The 12,313-nt window shown below is 33.7% G+C and overlaps 1 protein-coding gene across 1 annotated transcript; it reads right to left on the bottom strand.

The window, feature by feature from the left end:
* Positions 1–2,740: 2,740 nt before the first annotated feature.
* On the bottom strand, positions 2,741–12,074 carry LOC121128600 (uncharacterized). The gene is made up of 3 exons (XM_040724195.2): positions 9,634–12,074; positions 3,180–6,473; positions 2,741–3,105 (listed from the first exon to the last, which is right to left on the bottom strand). The coding sequence occupies exons 2-3, from the start codon at positions 6,437–6,439 to the stop codon at positions 2,961–2,963; spliced, it is 3,405 nt and encodes a 1,134-aa protein (XP_040580129.1). The 5' UTR covers positions 6,440–6,473; positions 9,634–12,074; the 3' UTR covers positions 2,741–2,960.
* Positions 12,075–12,313: the final 239 nt, after the last annotated feature.

Raw genomic sequence — 12,313 nt, 5'->3', positions numbered from 1 at the left:
TCCGCAGGGGTGGTCCGGAAGGGATGTAGCCACTCCTTCCAAATTAGGGAATTTTTGCTATTTACTAGACAATTTAATATTTGATTTTTTTTTTTTTCTAAAAATTTAATATTTGAAATTTGTTTCCGAAAAATTAATTTTTCAAGAGAGAAATAATTTTTTTTAATAAGAGGAAATTAATTTTTTTTTTGCATGAAAATTATAACATTTAAAATATTTCAGACAAGAGGATTTCTTTTTCGTGATAGCTCTAAAAAATTTTACAAACTTGGGAGGTCAATGGCCACTATGGTTCCGGTGCCACTGCAATGTGTTTATTTCTAGACCTATTTTGCAGTAAGATTTTTTCATCCTGATAGAAAAAAATTATATTACAATATAAAATTAATTGATTTTGCCCCAGCCCCCCGCCCCCGAGTAATTATGGTTGAAATATTATTATTGAATTCTTCTTTCTTTATTTGATATGACAATCAGCTGTTGGTAAGATTGTGCCCTTATCGGTCTAGCGGTTCCGGTTCTTGAACCGCTAGAACTGTAACCTACAAAGTCAAACCGAGACCGCAACATATGGCTTATCGGTCTCGCTTCCAGTACTTATTTTCGTTTATTGTATTTTTGGGTATATTTATAACCATGTAATACTCTATCAACCTAATTTTATGTGAATGAAGCACGCTGTTCTCATTTTGTATTACACAACCTTTCACCAAAAAAGAAGCAGGAAAAGGGTCCGAAATCATCTGGTAGTTGGGCTAAGGACTTCTTATAGATCTCGAAAAGTGTTTTTACGTTCCAGACGGTGTAAATAAAAGAGGGAAGGGGTGGGTAGATTATGGATTCAGCTACGCTCCTAAGCTTGTCGAGACCCTCCACGGATTTACTGGTATCTGATATAAAGGAAAATTGTAATATTTGAATTGAATCAAATATCTAAGAGCTGAAAATCCCAATGAGTAGATTTTTTTATCGATTAGGGACGATAAAAGTAAAATAATTAAAGACAAAAAAAAATCTGATTTTTGCAAATGTAACAGGGAAAGAAGGAGAGAAGGGAACAAAGAAGGACAATATCAATAATCACGGCGTTACCTCGCTAATACCTCTTACAAGTTAATTTATTGTCTACACCAGGGATGGACAGCTTCCATGATATCGAGGGCCAATTTTTTTTCAGCATTATCATTGGAGGGGCATATGACCATTTAAAAAAAAATGATTATTGATCTATTTGCGGGCCGCACGTGCCCATCCTTGGTTTACACTTTAGAAGGAAGAATGTATAATGCTAGTCTAACTTGTTTTTAATATTCAAGCCTGTATAAAGCGGCTAGGCAAGCCAAACTGAAAATGTGAACGTTTACAATATAATCTATAATATTTCTTAAGCCAGGGTTTCCCATACTTTACTATGCCAAGGCTCCCCTACACTAATACATTTTTAGCTGAGGTCCCCTTTATACTATGTACTATTTATGTGTAGACTGAAAGCAATTCTCCATCTCCCTTCGCCTCTCGCCCCTTTGCTTTCCCTCTCGGCCCCTACTTTGAAAGCCACTGTCTTAAGCAACCTTATTCTTCGAGGAACCTGGCGGAACTTGGAGAACTACGAACTCTGTATAAGGTAGCTGTGGCCCTGTTTGTATCTAAAATAATTCCCTGGGCCCAAATTTTCTAAGCACGCCCCTTGTTTTGAGTGCCAGTTACCAAGCTGACCATGTATAAAGAAAAACCGAGACCGAAACCGTTGAAATGAAAGACCGAGACATTGAACCGCTGAACCGTGCATAACCTTGGTTGTTGGCTTCATACAGACGTTGATTTCAATGATATATCATGATACATACATACTTTGCTAGTTTAGTAAATATGGCATTGAATTATAACGCAAGTCATACCCCATTATAAGTTTCAGACCTTTGCCTTAGGAAATTTTCTACTCCTAGTACATTTATATTGACAAGCTCTTAGTATACTGGATTTATTGCTATGTAGTCATGAGAAAATTCACTTTTTCTCGTTTCCATAACATTTTATTCTTTCATATTTTTTTTTCCACCTGAAAACGAATTAACGGGGGAAATGTCAACGACGAACGGAAAAGGGATAAAATGTTGATCTAATTAAGCAGAAAAGTTAAGGTAGAGTCGTCAAAAGTGGACTTTGAAAAAAAAAACCAACCTATTTTACATATTTTATTCTTAGTACTAAAATAGTCTCCATACAACGTGATTCTACTTAACACGGAATTTTATTATTCCAAAAATATTTCTACTAAGATTTGATCATTAAGAAGAAAATCTTTATAATGCAATATCTCAAAATTTGGGTAGACGTGTCTGTTTTGCTACAATGATGAGAGAAATTATACTGTTGCCAAATACCAATTTGGTTTTTGATTAATTAATTTTAATATTATTTCATGTTTTAATTTGTAAAAATCGCCTTTTTATCCCCTAAAATAATAAGTGGCCTTTGCACAAAACCCATATCGGTTGGGCCTTACACTGCATGCATGGATGGAGTATTTTAATTACTTGCAGCGGATTTATAGCCCATTTACATACTAATGAAGCACACGGCTTTCCAAAATGCTGCAATACAATCATTAATAATACTAGTTATGCAACTTTCAATAATATACGTAATTTTATGCAGTTTTAACATTTATCCGAAAATGACTGGAAATGAACGAGATAATTACTTAGTTAACACAGCTTTAAATAAATTCACAGATAGGTTTACATATATATATATATATTCATCTTTTAAATTAATTATGAACTGAATGGACGATTGAGTTAAAGAATAAGCAATAATAACAGACATGTAATAACACGACAACAAACGAATAATCATAGCGTGTGTGTGAAGTGTTGAGACAAAGTGTTTATAATCTGATAATTTTATCCTTATTAACTCACTAATTAACAATTAAACTCATTTTTGTACCAAATGCGTTATCTATCATGAAGAAAACGGCAACGTTCGCCATCTCGACAATGTCCACGTTGAGCGAAAAATTTGCAAACTCTAGGGCTATGATCCCTTCTTCCACCCATCATATGCTGATTAGGGTGATCTCTCGAACGGTCCCGGTAGTCCCTGAAAAAAAAAATTAAGAAATCATTTAATATATTAAGTTTTCGAAGCAAAAAAATAAGTATTTTTCATCATACCTGTTATCTCGATGATCTTTGGGCCGATACCCGTTTTGTCGATCGTTGAATCTTCCACCTCCTCCTCTTGGCCCTCCATTATGATACCCACCGCCACCTCGGACACCATAAGGGTGGTGTTGATGATGGGGTGGTGGAAGCCTATGCTGGTGAGGATTGTTGAAATTATTAGGATGAAAATCATTGTTCATCATAGGCGGCTGCATTCCGGGAGGTTGGATATTATTAGGAGGTTCAAATTGAGGATGATTAGGTGGATGAGGAGGACCGTTGTTAAAGTGTCCGCCACCGTAATGATCAGGGAGTGGAGGTTCTGACATTTGATGAAGTTGAGGTCTTTGTTGTATTGGGTGGTGTGGAACAGATGGTTGAAAGACAACACCTTCACTTTGAGGGGTGACGGTTGCTGTGACAGGAGGTATCATTCCCATTTTCTGCATGGCTAGGGCTTGAGCAGCTAAAGTGTTTTGTTCCTCCTGACTTAAACTGGCCATGTTAGGAGGTACCATACCTTGAAGTGTATTGCTACCGATAGAGGATAAGAAATTGCTCAGAGATGGAGGAAGACTGAATGAATTTTCTAATGAAGACTCTCTGTCAATATCATTCACTTTGGGTATTGGCCAACCTCCTTTAGAGAAATCTTTCACACTTTCTTCAAGAATACCCTCTTTATCATCTAATGGAATGCGTACTGGTGGAACAGGACTTTCAGATAAAAGTTCTGAGCTATCAACTTCGGAAGGGGTGTCTGGCACGCTTTCTTTAGAAAAATAAATGGCTTGAAGAACTTCAGCCTCCCTCAAAGCTTGAATAGTTTTTTCTTTCGATGAACCCCCAGGTTTAAATAACGAACGATTGTCTACAGTTATTGGAATTGGCTTATACCATTTACTGACTTCTTCTTCTAATGTACCCTTTGATTTAAGAGCAGCCTTTTCTATCTCAAATTCCATTTTCATCATATTTTTAAAGTCATACTTAAGCTTGTTAACGTTTACCCTCTCCGTTTCATCAAGTTCAAAGTATCTAATTGAAGCAAGATCAGTTTCTGTCTTCCAGGATATGGCTTTATTACGCTTTTCTTTCCCTCGATGATAAACCAAAATTCCTTTTACTTCACGAGGTAATGGATTAGTTGGTTCTTCAAAAGGAAGGTCATCCTCGGATTTATTTTGCTCAGGTAATTGTAATGACGTATCTGGTGACTGAGAGGCCTCCTTTACCATAACACCACCTTCCTCTTTAGTGTTTAAGTCTTCGTTGTTCCCTTCATTAATTTCATCACTATCTTTTTTAGCTTCTTCCTTGGCTGGTTCGTCATCTAACGTATCTCGATAAAAACTAAATACTGGAGGAGGTGAGGGTGTTTTTGCATTATCACTTTCAGATTCCTTGATATCTTCAACCTTCTTCTTTTCTGAGGTAAGATCAGTCTTGGATTGCTTCGGAGACGAAGATTCATCTTTATCAGACAATCTTCGCCTCTTTTTCCTAGGAATATCTGACTGTCCCATAGAACTGAATATTGCATCCATAAAGCTGGTGCTCTCATGAAAATTGTGAACATCTTTTTTCGTTTTTGGGCTATCACCAGAAGATTCAACTTTCTTACTTTTATAACTACTCGAACTCGATTCCGTTGATAAAGATCCATTTGTGGCAGGCTTTGGCGATTCTTTTTTGGGCAATAATACATCCTTTTTAATTACACTTGTGGAAAGACTGAAAGTTTCCTTAATATCTTTTTTATCTTTTATTTTCAATTTTGACGACTCGGAAGGAACGGATAATTTGCTGTTTGAAGATGAGGATTTCGAGGGTTTTGTATTGGACAGGCCTTCCAGTAAGGCTGCAGTTTTATTTCTATTTAAAGGGGTTTTAACAGTTTTGGGTTTGGAATCTAAACCTACTAATAAATCAGAAAAACTTTTGGTTCCTGCTTTCTTACTAACTTCTTTCTTTTCTGGTGGTTCAACAACAGGTTGCTTCTTGGGAATTTTAGGTATTCTACCCATCTTCTCTCCTGATATTACTTTCAGAGTTTCTTTATCCTTCTTGGCTTGAGCTTCTTCTTTTAATTTTTTGGCCATTGCTCTAATATGCAGCTTCTGGTCATCATTAACTTCATCTCTGGGATGATGAGGTCGATCTCGCTTAATTTTCTTGGGTTTAGAACTTTCTTCTTTATAAATGGGCGGTGGGGGAGATAATGATTTGATGGAGATGCACTCTTTCTTCGTAATACTTTCGAGTTTTGCATTTTCTCTAGCAGAATCCTTACTAGCCTTCACATCAGGTTTATGTTCATTTGATTTAAAATTAATATTGTTTTCCACGGCAACACTGTCTTCCTTCTTTAAATTATCCGAAACTTCTTCAGCAAGACTTTGAAGTAAGGAAAGGGAACCACCGCTCATCTGATCTGCTGGCTTCATGTTGTTATCATCATCATCGTTGTTATCAATATTTTCTTTTGATTCTTCAACAACTTCACTAAAAGTCTTTTCTTGATCTGTGACCACATCGGTTTCCATTGGACTGGAAGTTTCAACTGGCTCAGTTTTCTTGACCAGTATTGATTTATCATCATCAATTAAACTGGCAGTATATTTATTCTCATTGGACAACGATTCATTTTCATGATGTAAGGGTTTGGGAGGTGGAACTTTAATTATTATTCTGGGAAGAGGTTTTTGATTTTCAGAATCAACAATCGTAGTGACCTTCCTAACTTTATTAATCCTTATCTTATTTGTTTTTACCATAACTGAAATGTTTCCATCTTTTAATGCACAAGAATTCGATGAATAAGGAGAAATAATATGTACCCATTTCCTATATACTTTCTCTGCTAATTCTTTCATTTCTAAATTTGTGCTACGATCTTTTCTTAGCTGATTAATCAACCTAGGTGCATGATTTATTTCGGAATTAGCCTTTAAAAGCTCTTTAGTCATGGGACAAACAAGAAACAAACCCATTATTTCTAAGGCTAGAGCTAAGTTCTGATTTTTCAGTGCATCATAAAACCACTGATTTATCAAATCCCATCCATTTTCATTTAAAAATTCTTCTAAAAGGATAGACTCTGTAGCTCTTAGTATATGCACATAAATACATTTAGATACAAGTTTTTTAGAGAATTTTTGCATTAACTGAGCCAGTCTTGCTACCTCATCTTTCGATTTAATTCCACCATCATTAGATAAAAGAATACCTAACGTCTTCAGTAACTGTTTTGGATCAATTCGGGGCATAATGCAAATTGAATTTGTCTTAAGTTAGTCACATCTGTAAATAAAAAAATATAGTGAGATAGGCATACAAACGCAAGTTTAAGGTATAATTATAGTTTAAATAATGTATATATTTAATAAACCCAACAATTTTCATTCCATCAACATAAAGAGGGATATTCTAATTTAGAGACTCGTGAGTTATTTATAGTTTGCATAGATCATAGACATAACTGAGAGACCGTTAACCGTAATTACTCCTTATTATAAGACATATATTAATTACACTTTATAAATTTACTTCTACTAACATTAAGGTAAAGTATTATAGTCTTTCCTATAAGCTTTTATCACGCATATTCAAACGTAGGTCCTACAAAAAGTATATCCTACTACTAACTAAACTTATATGTGAAAGGACAAAAGTTTGAACTATATAAAACACCGATAGTATTGATAAGTCAATTTATGTTCATATCAAAGTAAGATCTATTCAACATTCCAACAACGGCGATCATGAATATGGTTGAGGATACATCAATGTCAATCATTACTAAAATATAATGTTTGATAATAACAATATAGATTTCCATAGAATTCGAGAAACTCAAAAGACCTATAAATAGAAGAAGAGATCGACGTGACCATCATATATGCCATAGGTCGTGAACAGAAATATAATTATCAAAATACGGGTATAAAATCAAGATTAAGGATGTTGAATCTTTAAACCTTCCACAAGGCACTTTACCATGGGTACCGACGTTCTCAACCTATAAACGCTCACTAACGAATATATTTGTAGTTTGTCTGAGTTGGGTTTTTTTAATGATACTTTTTCTTATTAATAAGAAATGGATAAGTGAACATTCTGTATTCTTATATACTCTACCATCAGCAGGACTACTCTTGAAAAACCCTTGAGCTTCCATCTTACCAAAATTGATATGTAATTGTAATGGCAAAAAAAGGTGTTGTTTGTTACAACCAATAGTTTTTAAATTTTAATGGAAACTAAAAAATTTACTGTGCCTATTTCCGGACATTATACATTGATAAATGCAATATATATAAATTAGTGCGCTCACGCTTATGACCCAGATAATATTTGATTGAAATTGCTAAACTTGTCCTCCTTTGGCATATGGTTAGTTCAGTTAGAATATAATTAAGTTGAGCCTTTGGGTATACTGAATAAGGGTATTTAAGATAGTTGACTCTATTCATATTTAAATATATCAATAACCCCAAGGTTGAATCTAGTAACTACCCGTACGATTAAAATTTACTGCAATCAACATGAAACAATATAATTCGGAACTCGTGATATCATGCCTCAAAACTGATCATTAACTTATAATAATAATTTTATTACGTTTCTCACATTTCAATTTTTTAATCATGCGATGGAAATATCTTAAATTAACTCAGTTTGACAGGTTATTGCCATTGGATAAAAATGCAGCAATAAAAGAAAACAAATTAGTAATATAAAAAAAGTGCCGTTATGGCAATGTTGCTCTTTGTACTAATTGGATCAACAAATTTAATTAAGATATTATACTTTGTTCAGGTAAGACTGGTAAAAACTAGTTTTCAATTAGGCTGTCCTTGTTTGAAATTTTGTATAATATATTTTAATGAGTTCGACGTAATTCAAAATTGTAAATCTGTTCGCAGGAGAGATGGGGAAAAAAATGATCAATTTATTGAGAAAATTTTCGGATAAAATATCCTTATTGACTACACTTATAATTTTATCGTAAATTTCAAACAGCTATTATTCAAAAGAATATAATTAAGCTATAGTCAAGATTTTGTTTTGCAATAACTTGACAAATGGGATTCCACCCGTTGTTTCGGGTAGAATTGCATTGAAGTATGCATTCATGAATGAGCCACAGAAAGATTCTCCATTATAAACAGGAGGCAATTTTATTTAATTAATTATTTTAATTAACGAGTACTAGAATCTTGATTCGAGGCATCACATTAACAGAATCACTTATATCAATGGGAAATGCAAGATTTAGATCATAATAATTAATGTGTTATTTGAGTTGATATCTCACTCAATCTCTCAAAATATTGAATTTTGGTATTATTACTTCCCCACAGCTACTAAAGGATACATTTCAGGAGCTTCTTGCTTGATTTTGTCTTCATGGGTTCTCAGATATAATTAATATAAAAACGTTATCACACAAAGAAATTGAATCGTAAGAGGGAAATAAGTTATTTTTCAAAAAATCCGCCAGATGGCGTATGTTAAAAGTATTTCCTTGTAGCTGTAGCTTGTGAAAGTAAGGAGGCATGATTCTCAACGTTGATTACATGTATGATTCCTAGCACGCGCACACACCCAAAGAGTATCCTTAGTTCTAACTTCGTATCTTGAGTCAAACTCCTCTCAAACCAACTATTTCAACTTTCTAATGCGGCAATTGATTTCTTTTAAAACACGAAAAGTAAAATAACCCGAGTTGATCAATCAAATGGAGTCACTAATTATTTGAGAGTCCTTTACTTGAGTAGAATAGTAGTACCATGTGGAGATATATATTGATAAATATGAAATTTAGGAAACCTTATTTTTCATTGGCTCATTGATGTAGAAACTTGATTAATAATTATTGGCAGATCTTTTATTGAGACACACTTAAAGGCCCTATTTTAAAAGAATAAATGATACCAAGTTCGATAATATACTCTTAAAAAAATCTAAGAACATCCGTATCTGCGATGAAGAAAGTGCTGAGGTCCACTTTAAGCTCGCTCCGCTACGAATTATCGATTTTGGTACACACGACATGAGAGTATGAATAAACAAGAAAATATACTTAATGTTATATATTCTGAAAAACGAATAAGAAATATTAATAAAGAGTTCCCATAGTCACATAGTTACCTTATCCTTCAATTCTATTACATAAGGAGTCAAACGGTTCTGATCGGATCTCTCTTTATGCATGGGGAAGCAATTATAAATATTAAGGCAATAGCAATAAATGAACTAGACCTGACCGCAATCCCTCCTGCTCATCCAGCCGACTTCTCCTCTTACCCCACCTCCCTCGTCTTACTTGATCTGCCCATTCAGCCCAATCTCTTCCATTTTTTTATCTCTCTCTTTCCCCTTTTTACTACTTTACAAAAAGCTGATTTACATGTCCCTAAACTTAAAATTACAATAATAGCGATAAATAAAACTGTACCAAAAATAATAACTAGGGAGTCCAATAGTTTAGAATATCTAAAGATTTTTATTATATATTATTAAGTAGAATCTTTAAGGTAATCAAAACAAAATGGAACGTTGGGCTTCTGCTATTTATTCCAAACGATGTTCTCCTTCGCGGCGCTTCTAATCGACTAAAAGGAAATACAAAATGGCCGATTGATTCTTTATTCCTTCTTTTTTTTCTTCCCTCCCTCCCTCTCTCTCTTTTTTTTTTTCACTGGAGATACGTACACGCATTAACAAACTTTTTAATCTATTTAATATTATAAAAAAGAAATACAACGTATGAAGATTGAACAAGTACACGGTGTTTAAATAAAAAAAGCATTGACAAATTTGTAATTATATTATTATGATATTTGTAGTCGTAAGACATCACTATTTCTGTGAAGACTCAGGATTGGCTGTAATGTGGTATCCTCCTCATCAAATCATCTCTTCAGTTTATACAAATATTATAATAGTGATAGAAAGGAAATATTGCCGGAAATGAGTTAAAGGCTAAAACGTGGTTCACTAACTACGTCATCATAAATGTTCTAGGAGGAATATTGAAAACTCTTTGTTGTGCAGATATAGGCTACTATATTTTTGTAGTTTCCTAGTTTTAGATTGAAGAGTCACTAAGTATGCTCTCAATGAATTAAAAAAGGCATATAAACTATTCAATGTTGTACTATGGGCTGGCAGACTTTTTTCTTTTTTGTTTATATTTAAATGTTGCGTAATAGCGAATCCCAATAATAGATGCGCATTATTACAAACATCATAGATACTATGGTTTTATAGTTTATTTAGGAGGGCGAATATGATAATAGAGAATCATCGATAATTAGTCTCTCAAAGCAATGCGGGGGAGGAATTTTAGACAGAGGGGATGAAATGTCCTTCTGTAGACCAGACAGTCTATGTTTTTAATACAGTAATAACTTGGGTTGCAAGAAATATGCTTAGCTAGCATAGGTTCTTGGATACTGTATCCTAGGTGCGTAGATAATCTGAGCATCTATGCCTTTTAATTCAATCTATACATACAAATACAGTTGATATTAACATTTTCAATGATTTTCCTTGATTAATAATGATTTTTTCAACAAACCTGCCCTGAGAAACTTGAGACTGGGCTATAGTCAGAGTCAAGGGACGTCCTAAAATACATATTAATTGAAGGAGATGCCAGCTTTGGGCTCAAAGTTGATATTTGTACGACATAAAATGTACAAATTGCCAATACACCTTGATAAAACTCCCATCAAATGTCTTTATGAATAAAAAATGATTTAATAATTGTATTGAATACAAATAATGCCAATGATAAACGCTGATATTAGAAATAAATCAAAGTGATATGTACTAAAAAGGGCTAGATTTACACAACCAACTTTGTGTTTGAATCGATTAGGGACGAGAAAAGTAGGATAATTTGAAAAATATATCGTATTCTGTCTATGATAATAGTTCACTTTTATCTACAATAAGGAAATAAGGTTGTAGAAGAAATAACGATGTAATTACATATTTTTAATATATTTTAGGGTCATGTTTGTATAATAAAACAAGACAATTTAACACTAAAAAAATACAGACAGTAAGTTTCAAGTCCTTTTATTTGTTGGTCCCCATTTTGACACACAATAGTTCACTAATTTCCTTAATATTAAAGTCCTCTAAAATGGACGACCTCAAAATTGTGACGTCCCATGAAACTGCTTTATAGATCGTCGTGGTGTTTACATTTCTTTTTTAAAAACGAATTATCGCCTCTGGTTGGTGTAATTTTTTTTTTTTTAATGCTTAGTAAAATAAGTATAATTATAATACTTTTCCAACACTAATGCTAGTTTTTAAATGTAGAAGTTTATCCACTTTATACTATTAATTCTTTTTCTCCTCCCAAAATCATAAAACAGGGAGCTGATGTTACATAGAGACAAAGTACATATATCAGCAAGGTTAGACCCTGATCGGTCTATCGGTTCCCGTTCTTGAACAGCTAGAACCGGAACCGACAAAGTCGAACAGAGACTGCAATACATTGCTTATCGGTCTCGGTTCTCGTGCTTCTGTTCCTATATAGAATATAGGAGCAAATACAATATATATTATAAAAAATAAATTAACTTAAATCAATAAGTCAATTTCCTGAGTTGTTTTTTTTTGTGTGTAATTGCAGTGATTTTCAATTATTTTTATGTCACGAGGGCTTGTATCTGAGTTCCAAATAGCTAAGGGCTTCTTATGGATCTGGAAAAGGGAATTTACGCACCAGACGGTGTAAATAAAAGTGGAAAGGGCTAGATTATGGATCTAGGTCAGCTACTAAGCTTGATGATGATAACTATAATATTTCTTAAGCCAGGGTTTCCAAAAATGTACTATACCAAGGCCCCCTACACTAATGATTTTTTAGCTGAGGCCCCTTTTATACGAAACATGTGTGATATGTATGTGACGACTGAAAGAATTCCTCAATTCTCCATCTTCCTGCGCCTCCCCTCAGGATCTCTACTTTGAAAACCATTGTCTTAAGCAACCTAATTTTGAAAATGATTTGTAAATAGCTATGGATTTCGGAATTTTTTCCATAAATTTCAATTGCTTAATTTCTTTCCCTAAAAGTTAAATTTTTTGGGAATAACCATGGAACTTTTTTC

This window comes from Lepeophtheirus salmonis, chromosome 13 (genome assembly GCF_016086655.4).
Source record: "Lepeophtheirus salmonis chromosome 13, UVic_Lsal_1.4, whole genome shotgun sequence".
In the NCBI taxonomy this organism is placed as follows: Eukaryota; Metazoa; Arthropoda; class Copepoda; order Siphonostomatoida; family Caligidae; genus Lepeophtheirus; species Lepeophtheirus salmonis.
The sequence above is the reverse complement of the archived record's forward strand: the minus strand, read 5'-3'. Positions and strand labels throughout refer to the sequence as shown.